Source organism: Mixophyes fleayi, chromosome 5 (assembly GCF_038048845.1).
Source record: "Mixophyes fleayi isolate aMixFle1 chromosome 5, aMixFle1.hap1, whole genome shotgun sequence".
Taxonomy (NCBI): domain Eukaryota; kingdom Metazoa; phylum Chordata; class Amphibia; order Anura; family Limnodynastidae; genus Mixophyes; species Mixophyes fleayi.
Genome location: NC_134406.1, coordinates 27,485,913 through 27,512,211, shown reverse-complemented (window position 1 = coordinate 27,512,211; position 26,299 = coordinate 27,485,913). Strand labels below are relative to the sequence as shown.

Genomic DNA, 26,299 nt, shown 5'->3' with positions numbered 1-26,299 from the left:
ATATTGCAAAAATAGTTGCTTTTCCAATTTGTACCCACTATCATTCCCTCCTTTTTTCCCAATAAAAAAAAAGATTTGGGTGGGATAAAAAGAAAAGAAAATGGGTACCCAACATCGACATTTACATACAGCAGGTAGTTATTTTGTGAATTGAGGCTATCTATTCATAGGAACCATTGAGATCACTGGGACACGTCTCCACTGTGTAGTTGACAGGAGCCCTTTAATATCCCATAGAAGATCTGCACCAGTGCTGACTGCTGCAAATCCCTATTGAAACTAACACTTATATAATTTTAGGTGTTGATCAAAACGGTAATTTTTGTAAAAAAAATAAATTATATGTATACATGAGCACATATCATAATTATATTTTTAATATAATGTTATATAAACGCAATACATAGAAACAATTAAAAAAGGAAGTGTCCAAACTTTTTTTTGTTTGCCAGAAAGTAATTTAATATGGCCATGTTCCAGATCAAGCATTAATTAAAGAACAGCGGGATAATTACAAGTATCATCAATATTACAAGGAGCATCAAATTGTTCCAGAGGGGAGTCATTTAATTGGAACCACTTTACTTTTCTACAAGTTGTGCATTATTATTATTACTTGCTTCAAAGTACCCTTGATTATTATCCCTGCCTGTAGGAATTCAATTAATTCTTTTTAAAAGACAATTGTATAAGTGTTCATTTATGTTAGGGGAGAAAAAAACAAAACACCACAATGCAACAACTCTAAATTAAATTGAATACAAAAAAGGAGCATTGCCCCATTCCAGACACACCAATTTTTTTTTTACAGAGTCTGGATAACATTCTGATTACATAGCAGAACAGTGACTGTCCTATCCCTTTAATTACACATTGCTTTTATTCTCACCTTTGTTCAAAACTCTGAGACAGAACCTGTTTAATTCTCCGTACACTGAAGAATAGAGATTTTTCAAGTGGGTAAAGGGCCTCTACCTAGATGAAGGACTTAACTAAATTTGCAACCATTATGGTTATTTCCCAAATGGTCATGTTTTTGTACAATATGTCTGGTTTTAGAAATATTATTCAGATTTTAGTGAAAACTGGAGACCAAGGGGCATATTTAACAAATCACGGTAGTGCACTATTGTGCACTTACCGTGGAATTAAAGTCCCGATGTGCCCTCCGCAAATTTATTAAAGGTGCATCGCAGCAGATATCATGGATATCTGCTGCTTTGCACTCCTGATCGTTTTTGCGAGCAGTCACCATTCAACAGAATGGTGACTGCTCCTGGCCGCAATCTAACAAATCCCGGAAAAAAATTTTTTTCTGGGAACTTGTCTTGATAATGTACGTCAGCTGAAGCTGGCGTACATCATCCGAATTGAAGAAATCCACTGCTGTTAGCTCTGCTCCGAAGAGCAGAGCTGGACAGCGCATGTGTGGAGGGATCACATGATCCCTCCCTGTCACTCAGCGCGCTCTCTCTGCACTAGTTGCAGAGACAGAGTGGGGACTTTGTGCGCATGTGCACTGCACATGCGCAATTGAAGGAAGAAGAGGAGATCCCGAGACAGCGCATCCGAAGAGGGGGGAAAGTGTGATTTTTTTCTATCACAGAAACAGCAGTTTTTCGGAACTGCTGTTTCTGTGTTCCCTTTTTAATAAATTTGAGAAATAGTTCAATCCTTATCCTTACGATAAGGATTCATAACTATTTCTCACTTTTGCCGATTAATGATAAATGTGCCCTCAAGGGAGAGTACTATTAAATTTAGCTTAGTGAAAATAGGCCAAAATAAATTGGTAATTTTTTACTACCATTCATTAGAACAAACAATGCATTTCAATTGGAGAGGAAAGCCCATTGAAATGTATTTCCCATAGAAATGAATGGGACAATCACAAGTAATGTACACACACTGGCCGCTTGTGATAGCTGAGCCTCATTGACCAGTAATTTCTAGTAATGAGGCAGAGTCACCTGTCAGCACAGCCAATTAGGAGCTGCAGAAGGGTGTTGTCCTATCAGGATTGACATGAGATGGGACAACATCTTAATACAGTATAAGCACTTTTTCTGGAAGGGGGGGGGGACTGTGGCATTTTTACTTCTCATTTAAGTACAATCTCACTTGCATCATCAGACCCAAATACATTATCATAATTGCCAACACTGTTCTTTGAAATGTTAACATCTATTCATTACTTGAAAGTCAGCCACCGTTTGGGGTTCTCCAACAATATTTTATCAATGTTTTCCTGGGATATGCCTCTCAGCAGCATTTTGGGAACAATGTTGTTGAGGATATGAGAGTAGCCATGACCGCCGTATTTTACTAGCCTGTTCTTTGTATGTATGTCATGAGAGATTACAATTCTGTCTTCATAGCCATCATTGATCAAAGACCGCAGCCTGAAAAGAAAAAAAATGACATAATTAAGACCGTCACTGTGACATTAGGTAACTCCAGGGAAAAAAAATCCTGACAATTTTATACAAATTTACTTACAGATAGAACGATTTGCTGGTTATAAAAAAAAATGTGTTCTGAATTGAAAGTTAAAGCTGTGTCTACTACTAAAAGCGGTTCAGGGATTGTATGTAAGGGGTCCACAATCCTACACAATCTTGAAACCTTTATACATACATATGCCAAGCAGTTTATGCAAAATCCAATACATAATAAAAAAAATCCAGTACTCAGGAAATTATCCACAGAGTTGGCTGTAGAATGCATATTGCTTTGGGTAAACTAGTGGAACTGTATAATATATATATATATATATATATATATATATATATATATATATATATATATATATATATATATATATATACATACACACACACACACACACACACATATATATATACACACACTCACACATAAGCATGCACACACATTCATACATACACACACTGAGAAACAAGGTTTCATGGTAAGAATCACATAGATGACGACATTTCTGTTTCTGGCTATCGGAAATTTTCAGGTTTATTTCCTATATAAATAATACTGCACTGTAACAATGTACAAATTAATACAGTACAGTATCCGCTCATAGGGCCTGATTCATTATGGAAAGTAGGGCAAAAAAATTTGTTTTTTATCCTGGACCAACCATGTTACAATGCAAGGGGTGCATGGTAGTTTATTATTTTGCACATGAGTTAAACACTGGTTGTCATTTCATGTAGCACACAAATACTTGATAGCTTTATTTTTACACTGAAATTTAAAAGTTGATCTAGGACATGCCCTACCCCAACTATAAATCTGTCCCCCCATTTTAAATTTAGCTCCCCTCCAATGCAACATGGCTTTGCCAAGGTGCAATGTTATTTTTTTTGCTCTACTTTCCTTAATGAATCAGGCTCATAATGTTTTATATGCTGAATGTGGATAAGGGAACACTTGCAGAATAATAAATGCTTGTCATCAGGGAGAAACCAGAGCTGAGAACGATACAACAAGCAATGTTGAAAGCAAGTGTAGGGAATAGGAAGCAATGATGAAGAACAGCACGAGGAGCAGAGGAAGAGCAGGACGAGGAGCAGAGGAAGAGCAGGACGAGGAGCAGAGGAAGAGCAGGACGAGGAGCAGAGGAAGAGCAGCACGAGGAGCAGAGGAAGAGCAGCACGAGGAGCAGAGGAAGAGCAGCACGAGGAGCAGAGGAAGAGCAACACGAGGAGCAGAGAAAGAGCAGCACGAGGAGCAGAGGAAGAGCAACACTAGAAGCAGAGGAAGAGCAACACTAGGAGCAGAGGAAGAGCAACACTAGGAGCAGAGGAAGAGCAACACGAGGAGCAGAGGAAGAGCAACACGAGGAGCAGAGGAAGAGCAACACGAGGAGCAGAGGAGGAGCAGCACAAGGAGCATCTAGCATGAGGAGCAGGTACTCGCTATCAATCACAAATGGCTGGATGTAATTATCTGTATTGTTTTTACACTGTGGGCTGTTTAACACCTTGAAATTTCCATGGATAAACTGTAAAAGTTAGTATATAGTTCAGTGTTAACCTGGTACTCCATTGCAATTCTTTTAATAATTTTCTGTTTAATTTAGAGTGGGATTACTACCAATGATGTTTGGAGCCGATTAATAGAGCTAGCATTGAGTATATATTGTTCCCATGTATAGAGAGGGGAGAGCGTGTAAGAGACCCTATGGAGAGGGTGGCTGCAGTGTTGAATGTGACCCAGGGGGGCAAAGAGGACACCAGAGGGGGTGTTCTAGCCCAAGGGGTGAGTGAAGAGGCTGCAAGAGGACACTAATGTGAGTGTCAGATCCACTAAGGAAGGCTGAGACAGCACCGGATAACAATGTGCTGGAATGAAGAAAGTGCAAATAAAGAGTTTATTTTGCAATATAGGGATGGTCTATTGCACTGCACCACCGACCTCCCCCAATCTCGCTATTTTAGCAGGGTATCAGCAATCATACAGCTGGGATCTCTATGCAAACAAAAGCCATAGATGACAGACTCGGTAGCTCTATTTGAAAGCCTTTAACATCACACAATTAACATCTGTTATTTGAATATATTTATTCCCAGTGGTTAGGCAATGTTAGGTATATAGTGCATTACATTGGCCTATCATGTAATACAGTACACCTGCCCAGCAGTAAAATGTACCCAACAATTTATTTAAATGATGACGTACGTACATGTCTCATTGTGTGGTTTCAGCATACATTGCTAAGGGAAACTTTGAAAACAGATTATACTTCTGGTGAAAAGATAACACTAACAAGCTGATGAACAGAGTATCAATGTAAGCCTTTACTATTAATCAAGTTAATTAGCAGTATAAATACTGGTATTGAGTGTGTGGAATGTGCAATTGGTCAACATCACTGAAACCGTCAATTAACAAAAGAGCTCAATACATGTAAACGGTGGACAATCCTGTGGAGTTACTAAAGGTTTTAAGAGACATTTATTTATGTTAGACCAACAACAAGCAGATGAGCTCACATTTTGGGCTATATTTACTAAGCTGCGGGTTTGAAAAAGTGGGGATGTTGCCTATAGCAACCAATCAGATTCTAGCTATCATTTTGTAGACGGTACTAAATAAATGAAAGCTAGAATCTGATAGGTTGCTATAGGCAACATCCCCACTTTTTCAAACCCGCAGCTTAGTAAATCTAGCCCCTTGTCTTAATTCTATATTTTGTTTTGGAAATATTAAATATTGATAAAAGAGGACAACAAATTCCTGTGTCCTGGGAGTGGTGAGAAAGCAAGGAGGTGAGAAAGAAAAAGGGGAAGAAATAACAAAATGACAAATCATAACGTCATAAAATTTTAAATCAAACTAATGCTTGATATTCAAATTAGCCTGTGCAGATGCACGAAAGTAACCTTAAACAATCTTACCAGCAAAGACATTATCCATGAAAGGTTTCAACTAAAGACTTAAATGGTCATTAATCGTCCCATTTTCTCCTAATGACTAATAAAGGAGAACAAACGCCCTCCGAGACGTGTGGTATGGGCACCAACAAAACCAGTGATGCAAAAACTTGTGATGTTAGATACAAAACATGAAAACTTTTTGAGGCATTTATTGAAGACTTCCTGATTTGACCTAGTCCTGGGGAGTAAATGTATCAAGCTGTGGGTTTGAAAAAGTGGAGATGTTGCCTATAGCAACCAATCAGTTTCTGGGGCCTGATTCATTAAGGATCTTAACTTGAGAAACTTCTTAAGTTAAATACTGACTGTTGTTTCATGTAGCACACAAATATCAACTTTAAATTTCAGTGTACAAATAAGCTATCAAGTATTTGTGTGCTACATGAAAAAACAGTCAGTATTTAACTTATGTGCAAAACAGAATACTAATTTGCACCTCTTGCATTGTAACATGGTTTTGTCCAGGAGACTGAAATAAGAAGTTTCTCAAGTTAAGATCCTTAATGAATCAGGCCCCTAGTTATCATTTATTTGGTACATTCTACAAAATGACAACTATAATCTGATTGGTTGCTATAGGCAACATCTCCACATTTTCAAACCCGCAGCTTGATAAATTTACCCTCTGGAGTTAAAGGACCAAGGAGGATCTAAAAGCTTGGTTTAAAAAAAAATATAACACCAAAAATAAAATAGTGCGATGAAATGTGATTGTCCATCAGTTCATAGGCGCATGTGATGACAGAACTGACCCAAAGAGGAACAGACTCGGCCGAAAGCCGTTCTACCCTTCTTGTGCACAACCAGAAAGAACTAACCAACAGAAACGCTCAGGGTTCTACAAAGGACGTTTAATTTCTGCGGGTTAGGCATTGAGGGGGATGAAAAAGCTCCTGATTTATAAAATGAATATGACATTTGACCTGTCCTGGTTGGATGTATTATGCAGAAACTTGCTTTTTACCTATTTCTAAAGTATTCTCTTATTGATTTAATTTGCTTTATGGTGCAGAAAAAAAAAAGACAGGGTCAATGCCAAAGACATCACACCTATTTTTAAAATGGTACAAAACTCCCACTTTGACATTAAATCATAATGAAAAATGACACCTAAGATCAGACATACACAATTACAATGGAGCCTTCATCAATTAAACTGTTCCTATACTTTATTTCCTGTTAAACTTCAGCTCTGCTTGTACTTTATGCCAGAAAGAAAGGAAATGACATCATGAACAAACTTAACCTCACACCTTAGTTTTAGCGGTGTAATATTTGTTTTATTTTTACACTGTACATCACTTGCACAAATAGCTCTTTTATGCTTTATAAAAAGCCTGATAATGACTTACTTAGATCAATGGTAAAAATGTACACAGATCATTCAGATCTTTATACATTTCATACACTTCATACCTTTAATCTGAAAACGACTTTAATCAATGAAATTAAGGAACATTCTCTTATTCTGGCACTAGATAAAATCCATTCCCTATAATGGAGAGCTGCAAGCTGTACTTTTTATATAATATATATACTGCATCCTTTCCTAGACAATGCTGATCGAAGAGCCCATACTTACACTTTGATTCTGTCATTATCGCTGGGCATGTCCACGGATGTGTTAAACGGGTAATTCAGCAATTCTGTTCCAAATAAATCATATTCCAGGTACGACCCTAGTTCAGCAAACTTCAGCAGTTTACCTTCATCAAAAATAGTCCTAGAATAAAGAGAGGCAATCATTGTATTACTTAGATGTTGACATTAGGTCTTTTCTATTAAAAGGGATTAAGGCTTTCTATGTAACCTGAAGGATAGTCACTGCATAATGTGGTTTCTTTTACACAGTTTTTAGGCAGATTAATTACAAAGATGTCTTTAAACAGATTGACCAAACTGTGCTGGGGCCTCTGCACAGTATAAATTGTATCACAGGTTACAAGTATTTCATATCCTCTGACAATTTTCATCACAAAAAAGTTGCCAACTGTCATTAAGTGTAGTCACTATAACAACAAGCTCACAACGTCTTTTTACTTCTATACAATACTTACCAAGAATTACAAAATAGCTGGTCTCATTTTGAACTATGGGGTAAATTTAAAATGTGGGGAAAGATTTAGAATTGGGAAGGTAGGAAATTCTAACTAAACTCTAAATTGCAGCGTAAAACTAAAACTGCCCAGTATTTGTGTGCAACACGCAAAAGTAGACAGTAGTTTCCTTGCATTCAAAAAAATGTGATTTACAACTCTTGCATCACATCATGGTTTGTCCGGCTGAAAATATGCACCTTTAGCTGAATATCTCTAACTTTAACTCATACTTGCCAACTCTCCCGGGAGTGTATGGCAGTCTCCCACATAGGAAGTGGGCAGAATTAGGCCCAAAATGCCCAGATTCTCAGGGGATCACGGCATTTGACCCTTCCCCTGCTGTAAAATGATGCGTTTGCATTCTTACGTCATGGGGCGTGGCCAAAATGATATGATTTGCAGAGCCCCGCCCCCGCACGCCCACCTCCCTCTGGCAGCTCCCGGACGACAACTAGAAGAAGTTGGGAAATATGCTTTAAATGAAGCCCACTGTATCTCAAACTGATGATCCTTCCCTTCTAGACGTTGTTACATTCCCTTCGAGAAAATGCTGTTATAACAACGTGTAAGTAAAACGCGATCTGGCACTAAATTTTATAAAAGTTGTCAACAGAAAATATTTACAAGACTATGCAGCTCTGGATCAAAATGTCATTATATTTATATTGCTGACCTGTATGGATATTTATTTATTTACATGCGCAGCAATCAATGATATGGCTAGATTACATAGAGAAATAAGATCCGGGTTATACTGGATCTGTCAGTGCTGACTGACATGGGAGATCTAAGACCAGTCTCTCCAACAAACGGAGTGCAAATTTATATCAGCTCCCTCTAAATCCCAATCACCACCAATGTAACTATATATATACCAAACTCTGTTCCAACAACTGCTACCTAACTGAAACACAATTCCCTGTTATGTCTAATTCCTTTGCTTAAAGTGCAAACTCTGCATTTATTTATTTGCAGCTGTTCTTGTTAAAATCTATACTGCACATTCATAGCTTGTTTGTAAGGTTTGTTAATCACCTCATGATATTGCCTATGTCTTTTTTAATCTAACCTGATTTAAGCATAAAAGACCTAAAACGGATTTACATTTATACTAAATGATTCTATTATAGGTACCAGTGAACAATACACAGTACTTGCATATACAGAACACAGACGGACATGTATCAAGAAGAGATGACATGATCGACCTCACGGCTTACACTACCTATCAAGATGAGACATCACCGTTTTGGAGATATCAGCCCCGGCCTCCTGCAGTACGTGCACAATCTGGAAGGGAGCTTCACTGTTTCTGCCAGGATGAATATTCACAGGACATCCAAGCTGTGTCTGGGCTTCAGCAGTTGCCTGAAGAATTTTCTTTTCACTGTCAGTTAGCGGCCATGAGCATCCAATCTCTCCGATTATACCACATTTTATGTCTGTCCCATCTGCTCCTTGGAGAACTTCATTAACTAGAACTTCAGTCAGCTAAGAAGAGAACATAAATAGAGATACATGTATAACAGAACAGTTAGAATATTAAAAAAATAACTACAATAAGAAACGATTTAGAGTGTATGGCTATACTAATAGGACAGAAACAAAAGAACTGTTTAAAAACCAAATTGATTATTTTCATTTTCCTCACTCTTCCTGACTAACAAAACATTGGAAGTCCCATTCCTGGTGCCGTTGATTGTACAGTGGGGTTCCACGGAGATCATGGAAACAATAAGATGAAGGTACCTTGCAAGAGAAGTGGTCATTGTTCTAGCGTTGCTAAGTTAATAATTGTGGTACTTTAGGACACTCCTGATCCTCCTAATAACGTCTTCTGGACCAGGCATTTTTAATCACTAAAATTAATAAATGTCTCACCTAACGCCAAGACTGTTTGGGCACAGGACAGCAAAGAGCCCAGGAACAGAATAACATTATTCTGACAGCTAGGGAGACGTAGAAACATTAAAAAAATGCAACAACTTTTAAAGGCTCCATCAAAGCCTTTAAAAATGTTATGTGAAGAAACCTGGCTATCTGGCCCAATTCTACCCACTTCACGCTGGCTGACCACCCATGGGTGCCTTCCTATGCCAGGGAAGTCGACCCTGTACCTTCTAGGGTTTGTATAGTCACTCAGGCAAATGCAGTTAGAAAAGTATAACAGTGCATTTATTATAATAAAAACAACACTAGATTATTATGTAAAACAGTAAATAAATGCCCGGCAGGTTTCCAGCATCATCTGTCCCTTACCCCACTAGTTTAAGGAGTTACAGTCACCTGGATGTCCTGACTTGATGACCCATGGATATGGCGATGTATTTCACTGGTAGAGAACGGCAACTCTAAAAACCAGCCATCCTGCAGCTTCCAGTCCCGGAATGACCATACCCCCCCCCCCCCCCTCTAGTGGCTCCTTATATCTACAGTCTAATTTATTGGTCAGTGCTGAACTAGGGGAGGGGGGGGGTTGGAGAGTGCAGTGAAGATGAGCTGTCCTTCCACAACCTCCCCTGCTAGGTGGCCTGTCTGGAATAGTCTTCTGAGAACAATGGACACTAAATAGTTTAGCCCCGCCAGTATCTTGGAACCTGATCCCTACCGATAACCCCCTGGATTCACTTTAAAGACAATGAATAACAACCTCACTGCCACCTCACCAATATACAATAAACAATATACATATTTACAATGAGCTACATTGTCCCCTTATTCACATGTAATTAGACACTGCAGTGGTATTCTATTGGGCTGGGGAATAAAAGCAAGGGCTATAAAAAGTACTTGCTACAATCCACATTTTGTGAGAAACGAGGGACAGACTGATTAGGGTGATATTAATACCTCGTTTCACCACATGCTATATTGTGTAGAATTACGCAAATGCAAAGTTTTACTTACTGGCACTTGGTAGATGTGGTGATTCCATGGGTCAATCGATGTGTCTGAGCAGGAGATCCTGTCTTTCACTTGGGCGACCTTGATTGGTTTGGAGAAACCGGTCCCCTGAGAACTTCCCATACATGCGAGTTAGACGTTCATGGGTTGTTTAATTTCGACCCTGAACAAGGCTTATTGGAGCTGTAGACAGGATCACCTGCTCAAACAGTTAGATGCAGAAGGGGACCCTCCACATCTAGTAGCAGTAAGTAAAACGTTGAGGGGAATATAATCAGTCTGTGTAAAATGCAATCAGTGTGCAAAGTGTCTTTTCTGTGTTGCTGAAATGTAAAGGTGCTAATAAGTGATAAAAAATAGACTTTGAAAGTATTGCAATTGCCTTTTTGCAAAAAGAAAATTAAAAATGCAATGCAATTAACACAGTGGGTAATTCAGAAATAAGCAATGAACATATGATAGTGAATATGACAAATGGAAGTAGGAGTGATCTGCAACACATTTTTAAACTACCAACGATACTTAGCACAGCTTCTGTTGTTGCCCAATGGTGCTAGCTGCTAAGACCAAAAAGATAAACATGTTTACATGTAGGCTTATTTAATAAGACAAAAAATATGTGTATTTCAGGTCACCTAATTCCAATTTTTCTATTACTATAAGGATGGCAGTAAACTGCAGATTTTCAACGCTGTGCATCACCGACATCCTGATTCTGCAGTTACACGATATTGGAACTGTGAACCTGAAGACAGCGGTATAGATCCCAAATACAGATGAGCGAACCTCTTTGTATAGTTTTAGGCTTCATCCAAATTGTTTTAGTTTGCATGGTCCCAACAAACTAGTTGAGTAAGAATACAGATAAAACTGCAATATCGGGAACTCACGCAGGTACTTTCTATGATATGGAACAAGTGATGTCAACAGAATATTATCTGCAAAATTCTAAATAACTTCACTGGTCAATTAAAAACCCAAATAATGTAACATATCCATCCACGAGTCAAAAAGAGTCAAGTGCGCTCAATTCTTAAATACATCATCATGTACTAAAGTTTGATATTATTGTTAAATGACTGTATTTCTGGACTACAATGCTATACAATAATACTGTATTGCTAAGATTGAATCATGTTACAGTATGTGCATACAGTAAAAGCATTCTATTTAAGGCCGGAGAGATGAGGGGATATGCAACCTTGTAACTTGCATGAGATGTCTCACTAATAGGTGAATCTTTGTATTAGAGACTGAAAGAAGAACAAGGAACATCCTGACAGCCTAAATGAATTGTTGAAGCTGAAAGAATGTCCTGCACAATGATATATAAATCTGCCAAATCTACAGAACCTATAAGATTTTTAATGAATGTGCCCAAGACGGTGAATCCTAAAATGCTATCAGAAGTTTAAAAAACGCATTCAAAATGTGTTCAATGTAAATGTGGTAATGTAACACTAAGACACTAAGTTTGATCCGTCTCTGGTCTGAGTGGTTGCTAAGGTTTACTGCATATATGCACTATTTTCATGCTATTATTGAATATGTCTATACTGTGTTTTCAAAATAAGAACGACATCAATGATTTATTATTTATTTCGAAAAATTAAATTTAGTTACCTTCTTTGAAGAGATATATTTCAGAAGTTAACAGGAAGAAAAATATTACTAAGTATTGGTTTGAAAGTTGTTGTTTTTTTTAAAAAAAATAAAAAATTAAATAACTTCTAATTTAAAAAGGGAAATTATTCAAAAAAAATAAAACCCACTCCGAGGACAGTGGCAGGTGGGGACTTTGACTGGGGCGGTACACCTGTCAAACCGTAACGCAGGTGTCCTAAGGCGAGCTCTGGGAGGACAGAAACCTCCCGTGAACCAGAAGGGCAATATATGAATGTAGCTGTACAACCGTAACTGAGCCAATGTACTGTGACTAGTGGGACAGTGAGCCACAGATTGAGAGCCTCAAGCTTTAGAAGCCGCTCCTGTAGAGTGTAAGTAGAGTTGGCATGACACTAAACCACACTGGGATAGTATGGAAAGTAGGAAGACCCCCAACACATCCACTGAATGTACTGAATACTCGTATATAGTGTAGGAGCAATACTGAGTGAGCACTCTTACCCTCCAACACCATCCAGTGCACCCCCTGCCCTACCTCTTACCATGTGTGCAGCAGGAGGAGGAGGAGGAGGAGAATAGCGGCATCTTCTGCTCCTCTGTCAGACTGGGAGTGTGACGGCTGCGATTATAGTCCAACCTCACACTCCCAGCATATAACCAACAGTGCTCAGTGTGAGGGCATTGCAGAGAAAATAAAATCATCATCATTTATTCATATAGTCCCAGCAGATTCCGTAGCGCTTTACAATTGGAACAAACAGTAATATAACAATACTGGGTAATACATACATATGTAGAGGTAAGTGGGCCCTGCTCGCAAGCTTACAATCTATGGGACAATGGTTTGATATACAAGGGTAAGTGCTACATCATATTGTATATTTGTCCAGCTAGAATGCAAAGGTTACAAAGTTTTTAGTGAGCTGTGTGATCAGTCACACAACTATGTTGGTCAGAGGGTTGTTGTCTTATGTTAACTGTGTAGAGGATGGTAATATGGTAACCTAAGGAGATTAAGAGGGTGGTAGAGGAATATTTTAAGCTTGTCTGAAGGTGGGGTTTCAGAGAACGCTTGAAGGTTTGAAGACTAGAGAAAAGTCTTGTGGTGCGAGGGAGGGAATTCCACAAAGTGGGTGCAGCCCAAAAACAGTCCTGTAACCGGTAATGGGAGGAAGTGATGAGAGTGGAAGAGAGACGCAGATCTTGTGCAGAACGGAGGTGTCGACTTGGAAGATATTTTGAGACAAGTGAGAAGATGTATATTGGTGCAATTTTGTTGATGGCCTTGTATGTTAGTAGAAGAATTTTATATTGCATTTGTTGAAAAACAGGCAACCAATGACAAAAGTGACTCAGCAGATGTAAAACGATTTGCAAGGAAAATCAATCTAGCTGCTGTGTGCAAAATAGATTGTAGGGGCTCGAGTCTGAATTTGGAAAGACCAGTATTATTATTATTATTATCGTTTATTTGTAAGGCGCCACAAGGTTTCCGCAGCGCCGTATATGGTACAAACAGTAGACTATACAGGGTAAAACAGTACAGAACAATAAACACAAAGTACCAGTACTTCAGAAACTCCAGGCAGGCAAATACAGTAGAGACGGAGCGGAAGAACAGGTATGGAGACAGGAGGGAAGATGGGCCCTGCTCATACGAGCTTACATCCTAAAGGAGGGCAAACAGAATCAGGTACATAAGGGAGCCAGTGAAGCAACGGGGAGAGAGAAAGGGGGCAGGGGAGAACCAGAAGAGGTGAGAGGTTAAGTGGATGGTTGGTAGGCCTTAAGGAACAGGTGAGTTTTAAGTGCCCGCTTGAAGGAGCACAGATTGTGCGAGAGACGAATGGAGCGAGGGAGATCGTTCCAGTGAAGGGGGGCAGCACGGGAGAAGTCTTGGATTCTAGAGTGGGAAGAGGTGATCAGAGTGGAGGAGAGGCGACGATCATTGGCCGAGCGCAGGGAGCGGGCGGGAGTGTGAATGGAGAGGAGGTTAGAGATGTAAGGGGCAGTAGACTGAGAGAGAGCCTTGTAAGTGGTGGTGAGGAGTTTGAAAAGGATTCTGTAGGGGAGTAAGGAGGGAATTACAGTAGTCGATGCGGGAGATGATGAGTGTATGAATTACAGTTTTTGCTGTGTCTTGTGTGAGATGTGAGATATGTACATATTCTGGAAATGTTTTTTAGATGTATGCAGCATGATGTAAATATAGAGTTGATGTGGGTAAGAAAGCGAGCTTGCGGGGTGGGATTTATGGTAATGTTGTCAACAGAAATACAAATGGCAGGCGGTAAGCTTCTATTATTGGGTGGGAATATTATTAATTCTGTTTTTGAAAGATTGAGTTTGAGTTGGACATCCAAGATGAAATGGCAGAAAGACAGTCAGTAACGCGAGAGATCAGGGAAGGATAGATAAATTTGTGTATCATCCGCATAGAGATGATACTGAAATCCAAAGGAGCTTATTAGTTTTCCTAGAGAAGTGGCGTAGAAAGAGAATAGCAAAGGAGCTAGGACTGAGCCTTGTGAAACTCCAGCTTATAAAGGAAGTGAAGTGGAGGTTGTTCCAGAGAAATTAACACTGAAAGAGAGATTAGATAGGTAGGATGAGAACCAGGATAGGACAGTGTCTTGAAGACCTAGGAATTGAGGCGTCTGTTTGAGGAGAGTGTGGTCAACAGTGTCAAATGCAACAGAAAGATTCAGAATTAGAAGAGAGTAATCACTTTTAGTTTTAGCTGTGATCAGATCATTGACAACCTTGGTCAGGGCAGTGTCTGTGGAGTGTTGAGAGCGAAAGCCTGATTGAAGAGGATCCAAAAGGTTGTTTGAAGATAGGAAACGTGTGAGGCAGTGGCGGATTGGCCATAGGCCTTACAGGGAACTTTCCCGGGAGGCCGATGGCCTAATGAGGCCATCTGGATACTACCTCATGTCTTTTTTTTTTTTTTCTTTTAGTACATTTTTTTTTAACTTGTCTCTTGGTGGCGCAGGGGGTAGTGGTGGGTGGTATGGGGATCGGGAGGGGGGAATCCGCTTCTCATTTGGCTTGTTCTAAAGAAGCTGACGTCAGTGATGCTGACCTGGCAGCGAATAAGGAGGCTGCCTATCATAGAGAGGGGGCTGCAGAGGCTCTCGCGTGACTTCAGCTCCACACAGATGAAGTCTTCTGCATCACGGAGCTGAGCGGCGCCGGCACAGGTAAGTTTGTAAACTGGCATCGCAAAAAACTTGTTTGACACCGCATCATTGAAAGTAAAACACATTCAAGTAACGCTAATATCGTACATTCATCATGCACTATTTCCACTTCTCATGTTTATTCTATTCATATTTGCCGACATATTTAAAATGTAGAAGACTCTTTGCTGTTGGGTCAGTGCAGCCTAGTATGTCCTGTACAATGTCTATGACTGCAATGCTCATCATTTCATTTATACTGAATTTGATGAGTAAATGGTAAGAATGGCAGCTAACATGCTGGAAAGGGCATTTTAATGTGTAGTTGGTTGATATAAAAAAATAGGGACATTTCCAAGAGCAAACCTTTGAAAGTTGGTACTGTCCATTCAAATTAAGGATAGTGTGTCTTCTCTGTCCACCTACATTTTCAAACATTATCCTTTTTTATGGGATAATGACTACTTTTATTATTATTATAGAGTCTATTAGTTAGTATTAGTCACATATACTAAATGTCCCTAATTTCCAAGGACAGTCCTAGGTACTCACTGTCTTTTTTTTTTCTGGTTAAATGAATATTTATTAAAGAGGAGGAGACTGGGACTTCCATCATTTTTGTGCTTTGTTAGTACATAACCCCCACTGTCAGAGACAAATACTTCCAGGACCATAAGCAGGAAGCTTTATGCAGAGTTAATGTTGACTATTGACCATTAAAATTAGTTTAAATATACATATGTTTTTGCCTATCAAACATTAACTGCAAAATTTGTGTTTTTCCTCTCTATACAACTATATAACCAGGGTGGAGGTACAAAGCAAGACAATTTGATCATTTAAGGCTCAAACTGAGAGACAGAAGACACTGCCAGGCAGGGGCGGATTGGTCATAGACCTTACTAGGAAAAGTCCCACCTACTTTTTTGTTGGCCTCACATACAGCCGATTTGGTCCCACCCACATGAGGCCACTTCAAGAATTTTTTCCAGGGCCACTTTAAGTTCCCAATCCGCCCCTGGTGTGAGGAGAGTGTAGGCAATTCACTTGAGATGTTTTGAGGGGCATGGGAGCCGAGGAGAAAGAGAAAGAGAAAGAGAACAAATTTTAGTTAGAGGTAGAATAAGCACATGAGCAGGGACCTACCAATTTGTGAGGGTATGGGATCAAGAGGACAGGAGGTAGAGTAGGAAGATAAGAAGAGAGTAGAAACTTCCTATTCATTTCAGCGTGTCAGGGGGTGCTGGGAATGAATTGAGCGGATTGCTAGTCGAGGGAAATTATACCATTTCAAGTCTGATCTTCTCAATCTTGTCCTTGAAGTAGGAAGCAATATCCTGGGCACTGATGGTAGTTGGAGGGGTTGGGGTGGGAGGATTGAGAAGAGATTTAAATGTGTTAAACAGGCGTTTGGGGTTAGAAGCCTGAGCATAGATGATAGATTGGAAGTATGCTTGTTTAGCAGTGTCGAGAGCACTTTGATAGGAGTGGAAGATAGCAGTATGTGCGCTGAAATCATTAGAGGTACAAGACTTACGCCAGTGACGTTCAGCTTTACAAGAAAGTTTGTGTAGATTTCGTGTTACTTTAGTGTGCCACAGTTGACAACGAAGTCTACATGGAGTAGGAAGAGTCGCTGGAGCCTGTTGATCAAGGACAGTTCATCATCATCAGTTTATATAGTGCCAGCAGATTCCGTAGCGCTTTATAATAGGGAACCCTAGCAGTTGCTAGGGTATAGTGAAAATGAGGAACTGGCATATCAGGGGAGGAGAATGTAGACCTTGGTGAGAGAAGGTGTTGGAGAGAGGCTGAAAATCAATAGATTTAATATTCCTGCGCGTATGAGAAAGCTTTGAAGAGATTGACAGCAGGGAGGTTAAGGAACTGGGAATGAGCGAGTAACTAATAAGGTGATGATCTGAGAGGGGGAAAGGAGTGTTAAGGAAATTAGAAACTGAGCATAGTCTACAGAAAACAAGATCAAGACAGTGGCCATCCTGATGAATAGCGGATTCAATCCACTGGAAGAGGTCAAGGGAGGAGGTTAGAGAGAGCAATTTTGAAGCAGCATTGGAATGTGGATTAGCAATAGGGATGTTGAAATCACCCATGATGATGGTGGGGATGCCAGAAGATAGAAAGTGAGGGAGCCATGCAGAGAAATGTTCAAGAAAGTGTTGGTGCGATCCAGGTGCACGATAGAGTACAGTAATACGCAAAGAGAATGGGTTAAAAATCCTAACAGTATGTACTTTAAACAATGTAAATGTGAGTGATGGGACATTTGGTAGAACTGTGAACGTGCACTGTAGGAAGAGAAGTAGTCCAACCCCCCCTCCTTGTCTGCCTCCAGGTCTGGGGCTGTGGGTGAAATGGAGACCACCATGTGAAAGGGCTGCAGGTGAGGTAGTGTCTGAATGCGTGAGCCATGTTTCTGTTATTGCCAGAATGTTGAGGTTGTTTGAGAGGAAGAGGTCATGTATGGAGGTAAGTTTGTTACAAACAAAACGTGCAAACACTGAATGAATAACATTAGGTCAATCTTTTAGTGTTTTAGGCACCCCATAAACCATGGCACCTTGTTTGTAAACAGTCACATAGTTAACTTCTAAACATAACCTGGTTAAATAAGCAAACTGGCATGCTGTTGATGCCTTCAAGGAAGTAGAGTGATGGAGCCAGTTGTGAAACCATAATGGCACTGGCGGGTGTGTGTTTTATGCGTTATGCGAGGTTTATTACTTAAGGCATGTGGATTGTGCAGCTTTTGAAATGCACAGCGCTTTGGCGCAGATGAGGGTGCAAAGTGTAGGATAGGAGTTAGGAGTAATAGCACAATGCAGGCTGGTGGTGTGTCCATGTGGCGGGAGGGAGGTCTGTTGCACCAGGTGTAGTCTGCGAGGGTAGAGGAGGTGTTGTAGCGGGTAGTAGAGAAGCCATTTGTGAAGCACTGCTTAGAGAGGTGTTGTGGGACTGTCCCAAGTTGAGTCTCTACCAGTAATGTTGAGTAGCATGGATAGTAGGAGCTCATTTAGTAAGACAAACCGTATTTCAACAAAGAGGGCCACAAGAGGGCTGTAATGTCTATTTTTGAAGTACCAGTTAATCAAAAGTGTTGCTGTGTGACAAGTGGAAGACCCAGTTTCAATATAAAACCACTGATGATTCACTGCTTGAAATCACATCGGCTTCTTTGGCTAAAACCTTCTGTAATTTCTTTTAAATGGTATACCGCAGTTTTTTGGATGAATCACGTGGCTTCCTTTCTCCATAGTCTGCCTATGCTAATTGGGCATTCTTGTCCAAGCTAATATGGAGAGAACACCAAGCACTACTGAACAGCAGAAGATTAAATTAGAAGTACTGAAAGGGAGGTGTAAGGATGGGCATGAGACATTTATGGTGGGAACAACTTTGGACATGAGGCTGTTATGGTTGGCACAGGGCTGTATATGATAAACACAGTGATGGGCATGAAAATGGCTATGTATGATGGGCATGAGGCTATGATGCTAGGCACATACTACATGTGGTGAGCATTGTTGACATGAGATTTAGGTCGGTCATGAGACTTTACATGATGGTGTATATTTTGGGCATGAGGTTGTTCTGCTGTGCAAAATGACTACACATAGTGACAATGGGGCTGTATTTTGCTCGTATATTGGGCACATGGGCAATTCATATAGTGCATTTCTGGACAGCAAGTCCACAAAGTAGTCACTCAAACTTTACCTATTCAGTTAGAGAAGCACCTACTTCCTACCATTACACCTGCTCCTGAGGGGTGACAGAGAGCATGATGGACATATTTAGTCACGTATAACCACTCCAGATATTTCAAGTTTATTATTCAGCTCAGTAATACACATTCTATATTATTAATATATATTAATGTTAAATATTGTGACTTTACTTGAACTTTAAGGGATTTGCTTTGAGAAAATGAAAAGTTAGAACTTATGAGGTAATTGTCTATAAAGGAATATTTCGTTTACCTGCTCAACAGACTTTGAACGAGTTTCAGGACTATGAGTTGCATCCACGTAAAACCCAGCACCTGAGACGATGTGGACCCCAGTCTCCTCCGCAAGTCTTTTGAGAGTCTTTACATCTCTGCTAATTCCAGTAGTGGTGTTTTCCACTATACAGCCTCCACCCACGGCCTTAAAGGAAATTAATTCTTCTTTTACAGCCTCTACTTCCTGGTTTAGGAGAAGATTCTCTTTATTACCGTAGGGATTTTGCTTCAGCCAGAACAAGTTCTTCATGACTATGGGTCCATCAGACAATGCCGCTTGATGTGCAGGCGGTGGACAGTAGCAGCAGTTAAAAGTCATTGTCAAGTGTTCATGTGTCAGGGTGTAGCCAAGCCGGTCTGGATGGACGAGCCCTAGCACAGTCTGTACACTGCCGCTCAGGGTGAACATGTTCTATCCCAAAACAATGACTAGGAAGGAAAAAAAGGAAACAAGATTTTGTCAAAGTTTTAAACACAGGTCATTTTTAAACTAAAAATATGCCCACTGGGATGTATTTTGTATTTTTGTTTAAAAGGGAATCTTGAAGTCAACATAAGAGACAATCTGGACTGTGTACTTCATACTTGACAACTCTTGGCATTAGCTTACTGGGAGGTCCGAGGGGTAGGTGGGCGTGTGGGAGCGGGGCTGGTATAATCACATCATTGACCGCGCCCCCTAAACTGTCATAGCCATTTTGACCTATAACAGCAAGGGGCAGGGCCACAATGACGCAGGAATTGTGTCACTAAGCCCCACCCCTTCATTTTACCTGACCGAGCTGCCGGGATCCATCAAGTTGTCCTGCTCTCCCGGGAGGACTCCCAGAAATTCGGGAGTCTCCCGGAAATCCAGGAGAGTAGGTAACTATGGTGTACTTACAGTACATCAAGTACCTGAAACATCTTTAATGCATGTACCTGCCAATTCCATGGGGGAAGGAGATTGAATATATACATGTAAGAAGAAATTGTCCAGCACATATATCTGTTCTGCGCACAGAGCTGGACAAATCATAGGAAGGAAATATAGTAACCACAGCCCTAAAAACATAATGCTTAGCACAAAGACATAATTTACCGTACAGATCAATTTTGTATGATAGAATGATGGTACTCAGCTCTCCCTTGGCGGCCCAGCAGTGGCAGGGTATGGGCTCCGGACCTTTACGTGACCCAACTGAGCCTCATTGAAGGACTGGCAAAATGACTAAGCAGGCCTATAGCTTCCTAGGCTGTGTGTGCAGCATTAACTTTTGGTGGAGGTGGGGAAATTCTGCATGATAAAACGTGGAACCGGCAGCACCAGGGCCCCAGATTACACTTGGTGGCGTGATAAGTACATCATTAACACGGTTGATGTGTATTTGATACACCAAGTAGGATTCTATTATTTTAATTTTCAGGACTCCTGCAAATGTCCACCAGCACCTCTCTACACATGTCATATGGACTTAATTGCATATATAGAGGAACATGTGTTCCTATACTTGCCAGTCAGGACAAATTAGGCCACGTTGACACAAGCATCAACTCGAAACATGGCTGGCACCTAACAATTTAGATTCAATTCTTTAGGCGTTAAAGGGCGCTTCCCTCTCCTGGGTCCATAGTAATGCAAACAAACTCCTGCGGGTAAATGCATCAAGCTGAGAGTTTTCCAAAGGGTTTGAAAACTGGAGATGTTGCCTAGAGCAACCAATCAGATTCTAGCTATCATTTTGTAGAATGTACTAAATAAATGATAGCTAGAATCTGATTGGTTTTTCAAACCTGTCGGAAAACTCTCAGCTTGATACATTTACCCCCTGTATTATTCTAACTGATTACTACACAATTTGCACACCCCATATTACAGACACCCCCCAAAGGTTATTTTACCAACTGACAGCCTTTACAAAATATATAGTGAAACAAGAGACCAACTTTACATGCCCCAATTAATCCTATTCTGCATTATCTGGCCTAGAGATTTTATATAAAATACTGGATTATAGTAACAGTTAGCATTCAGTAAAATGATGTTTTTGAAAGTGACAAATAATTTAGATTACAGAAAATATTCAATATACTTTGTCCTCTGTAAATTCTATGCACCTGCACTTACAGTATTGATACATTTGCAGAATTCTACAATCTGCAAATGTCAGAAAGAAACTGAAAACTAGGAGAATTTAGCCTGAGAATATTTCGGTACTCATTCATGCCATCAATGTTTATGATTCAGAATAGGGTTTTATAACTGAGCCAGAGGACTTCATTTCAGGAGCTGAACATTTTACAACCCGAGATGAATTTGTTTATAACCAGTTCTCTAGATGGTTCGTGTCTGCAACTCTCTGCAAGTCAGAAGACCAACTTTTTTTGTAGAAGTTTAAAAACAAAGCAAACTTACCTAACCTCCTACAAAACAACATCTACATTTAAAAATATTTTTGCCAAAAAAAAGGTTGCTACATAATGCTGCAATTTCCTTCATCATGCTGCGGGAGGTCGGGGCCATGACAATGTGATTTGTGTCATTAAGCCCCCGTCCATTTCCCTAGTAAAGTGGGTGGGATCCGGCAGAGTGGTCTATTGTCCTGGGAGCCTATAAGAACTCCCTGAAATTCAGGAGTCTCCCTGACATTCCGGAAGGGTAGACAAGTACAGTGCTGACAGATCTCAGAGTGGCATACCAAAGCCTCTCTGCTCCCTACATCGTGTGCCATGTGACTGTGGATGCCCTAGTAAAATAATAAAGCATTAATAGTATCCTGAAGAAAAAAAAAAGCAAGGGAAAATGATAAATACCAACATCCTTATTATAGCCTGACAGTGATGTTAAAACACACACCTGATTTTTTCATGGGATTGCTGCTTGAAAATAGGCAACTTTAAAACCATCTGTCCCAATATAATATTTGCTAACAGATTATAATTTCTTTGTTTAGCAACATGCAAATAGTTGCTATATGCCGACGTGGGTTAGTGCTAAACTAGGTAGTGAATAATATTCATGGGCGGCTGCATCTGGACTCTGTTCAAAAAAAATAATTTAATATTTCAGTTTATAATAAAATAAGAATAATAATTTAGATAATCTTTGAACATGCATAATATATAGAATTGCATCATGGCGAACCAGATTTTTCAACTAAGGTGTGGTGCCGCAGAAGATTGCGGCCTCATTTAGAGTCGGACGCAATGTGCGTCTAAGACGTGGAGGAGTGGGAGTGTGCCGCAGTTTTGTAGGGTATTATGAGTGGGATGCAACTGGGGGTGGATGCCACTCGTAATACCCTACCGAGCTGCGAGCAGTATCTGCAGCCAACTACTTGCGCCACCTACTTCCTGCCGTACAGTTTTAGCCCTTTTTTGATGTGTGTCTATGTACGTCTGCGACCAGGATTTACCTACGGGGTCACACCCGCTGTGTCTATATTATACAAGTTCACGCCTTCACAATTCCACCCTTTCCCTCGTAGTAAGCCGCAAGCTGTCGCAAGTGTAAATTGCGTCCAAGATGCAGGCGGATACGGTTCTTGCTGCACATGCGTGATAGTAGTTTTGTGGTCGATGCGCCTAAAACGGACTTTGCGTCCGACTCTAAATGAGGCCTTTGATGAGCAAATGTGCTTTATTTGGCCACTTAATGCACACATAGGTGCTTGGCCACATTCCTTCAATTTCGTATTAAATATATCATGAAAGTCTCATGCTGAGTTGAGCGTGCAGCCATTTGTTTAGAGTTAAACAGACTCGCTTGGAGATGCATATATGCCTGTCAGTATGCAAACACACGCTGATAATGATATTGAAGCTAGCTGCTTCTGATTGGCTGCTTTCGTCATTGCTCAAGCTTATATTACATACTTGCCAACTCTCCCGGATTGTCCGGGAGACTCCCGCATTTTGCGAGAGTCTCCCGGACGAGTGTGGCAATCTCCCTGATAGGAAGGGGGAAAAATTTAGTTTAAACGCCGCGATTCACCCGGAATCGCGGTGTTTAGCCCCGCCCCCACTGTAAAATGACGCGATTTGCGTCATTCCGTCACGGGGGCGGGGCCAAAATGACGCGATTTCGCAGCCCCGCCCCCTGCACGCCCACGTCCCAGCCGGCATCTCCCGGAAAAAGAAAAAAAAATGTTGGCAAGTATGTTATATTATATGATTTTATGGTATATTTTAGAATTATTTTTTGTTACTTTCATTCATCCTCATATCACAGCAACTGGAACAACACAGAATTCTTATTTAATCCATCTCTTTCCTCTTATTTGTAATCCAAACTCTGGTAAAACTAGTCATGGTCCATGTACTACTAATAGGGGCGGACGCTACTACCTGACTGAAAATAAGTGATTAACACCCAGCAATGTATGTCGATTACAGCTGACTGGCAGCAGCAGCAGCTTTACATTACGAAGAAACAAATCCTCTCTCATACAAATATTATGATTGCTTTTTGTTTGACTACAACGTTATTTTGGAATAGGATAGTCACACCACACGCATGCCAACCTACACTTTTACACATGCCCATAGCCACCAATCAGATTTAAGCTGTCATTTTCTAGAAAATGAAAACAAATGTCTAATTGGTTGCTGTGGGCAGCAACACATTTTCTTTAGTCTTTAGTTGACTGTTGAAAAAGTCCAAAGGTTTATTTGTTGGTCTGTAAAAAAAAAAACTATGCAAGAGGGAAACCACACACACACACACACACACACACACACACACACACACACACACACACACACACACACACACACACACACACACACACACACACACACACACACACACACACACTTACAGTGTGAACGTACAATACATACACTCCCACAGATATAATAGTACTATGCATATAAGAATAGTGCACTATGGTATATTTCCCTCTGTATATATACACATTACAATTCTTATGAGCTACAAAGTACTATACTGTAAGTGCTGACACATACCCAACTACAGTCACTTTGCTTGTTGTAGGAACACTCAGATCTGTCTGCTCTGCACAGCCTGACATGGGAGGAATAACTGTCCTCATGCAAATCACAGAATGATTGGCTGATACTAACTGGACAATGATTGGTCAGTGAGGTGATATCAGCAGTACTATGGTACTTTGTTCTGCAGTCACAGCCCTGTTGTTTGTCTGGGTGTAGACTGTGGCTCATGGGTCACAGCAGCTGACACATTACACAACCTTCTCTCACAGTTACATTTGACACATATTACACACTGTGATCATTTTACTGGATGTACTGTGCAGGGGACATATTTTGTTTTCATTATTGCAAGGTGAGACTGCTGTGTGGGGTTTGTGCTACATCAGCCACTGGGTATGATGAACTGTTGGTTTTTTGTGGGCTTCAAGTGCCAGTAATATAAATAAGAGAGCCGTCTATTCTATTTATTATCAGTTATTTTGTAGCAGTTTGTTTACATGTAGTCATTTAGTATTTCATTTAAGTTTGCACTAAATGTGACTATTGGTTGCAAATTGAATCACAATTTTTTTTTTTTTTAAAAAAAAAATATATATATCACCATTTACTTCTCTACAGAACCATCTGATTTGGATATCCAAACATTTGGCAAAAAATTTGTTCGGAAAGGATAAATGGTCGAATCCACAGGAATTTAGTCACATCATGATTCTCGCTCTGCTCTCCTTTAAATCCAAGAAAGATTAACTAATTTATAATTATAATAGTTTGTATTAATTCTTTTAAAGCTTAAATTTTACTACATTAACATTTTAGTACAACCTACAATTTATAAATGGAAAATAGAAAAATAGTGCTTTTACCTAAACCCAGAATAGTCGTTATCCAGTTTGTTTCATGGCAAATCTGGAGTTCCTCAATGTTGCCCTTACAGTAATGAACATTTTTAGGTCGGTATAACTATTGTCCGAATAATTGCAATGGTAAAAACATACCCCACCCTAAATAACAGCGCACATACTGTGCTTCAGGATACATAGTTACTAAATATTATCACATTCTCGCTCTCTATATTGAAAAGCAATAAATGACGCTTTTCGTACAATCCCTATAAAACCAAAGTTCTCATTTTACATTCTGTTCTTAATGTTTCGGCTCTATCACTTCTGTAACATTACTCTGAAACTGTGCGCTGGGCGTTTAAGGGAAGATATATTTCGTCTCAGGCCCGCAGTTTGCAACAACAGTGATAAAGGATTCTGTGTGGATAGATTAGTTACCAATAAATCAGAAACAGCATGAAGTCACATTAAGGAAATGTAACAGCTGAAAGAACCACATAGCTGTGTGTGGAAGAATCTCTCCAATGCTAAATTCTCACTGTAAAATATAATTGCTATATATAAATGCTAAAAAATGTATGTGTGATAATTGCAGTAAATTTTAAAAGAAGCACTGCCCAAATTCACTAAGGGGGGTGTCATACGAGCACTTTTAATGCTAGTGCTTTTCCAGCTTCCAAATCGCTGGTGACTCATTTTTATAGTGGATGGATTTTAATTGGACTAAAGCGCTTGTGTGACCCCCTCTCCATTTTATTAAAAGAGATTAATTATGATTAGAAGAAACATGGGGGGAAATCTATTGACCGCGTTATTTGTGAGAATAACGCTGCCCGTGAGCAGAAATCCGCGTTAAGATCACCGTACTAACGGTAATAGTCTGCGGGCCGCGTTATTCTCAGGAGTAACACAGTCAGATGAATTCCCCACATGGGGTGAAAGCGCCGGACTGGCACCACATGAGATGGGGATATAATAAAACAACAGGCTTATTAGTGAAATGCTTGTGCAGTCCTGCTCCATTACAACACCAGCCCCACTTGCCAAGAGATATATTCTTTTATAAATTATTTGTTCATTCAATAACGTTTTTCTTCTTTTAACACAAATATTATAAACTTTCGAAAAGAGAGTAATACAAGTACTTTAAACAGCGTACATTTATTGTTCTACTTATAATTTAAATGAAGCACATGTATTCTTTGCAATAAAATGTTTACATTTTTATCAAATTTGGTGTGAAGTATAGAAAAGAAAAAAATGCCCCCTTCAT

At 39.9% G+C, this 26,299-nt stretch overlaps 1 protein-coding gene across 1 annotated transcript; it reads right to left on the bottom strand.

The window, feature by feature from the left end:
• Positions 1–442: 442 nt before the first annotated feature.
• PTER (phosphotriesterase related) lies at positions 443–24,280 on the bottom strand. The gene is made up of 5 exons (XM_075211224.1): positions 24,197–24,280; positions 19,227–19,678; positions 8,739–9,004; positions 6,997–7,137; positions 443–2,402 (listed from the first exon to the last, which is right to left on the bottom strand). The coding sequence occupies exons 2-5, from the start codon at positions 19,656–19,658 to the stop codon at positions 2,192–2,194; spliced, it is 1,050 nt and encodes a 349-aa protein (XP_075067325.1). The 5' UTR covers positions 19,659–19,678; positions 24,197–24,280; the 3' UTR covers positions 443–2,191.
• Between the last annotated feature and the right edge of the window lie 2,019 nt (positions 24,281–26,299).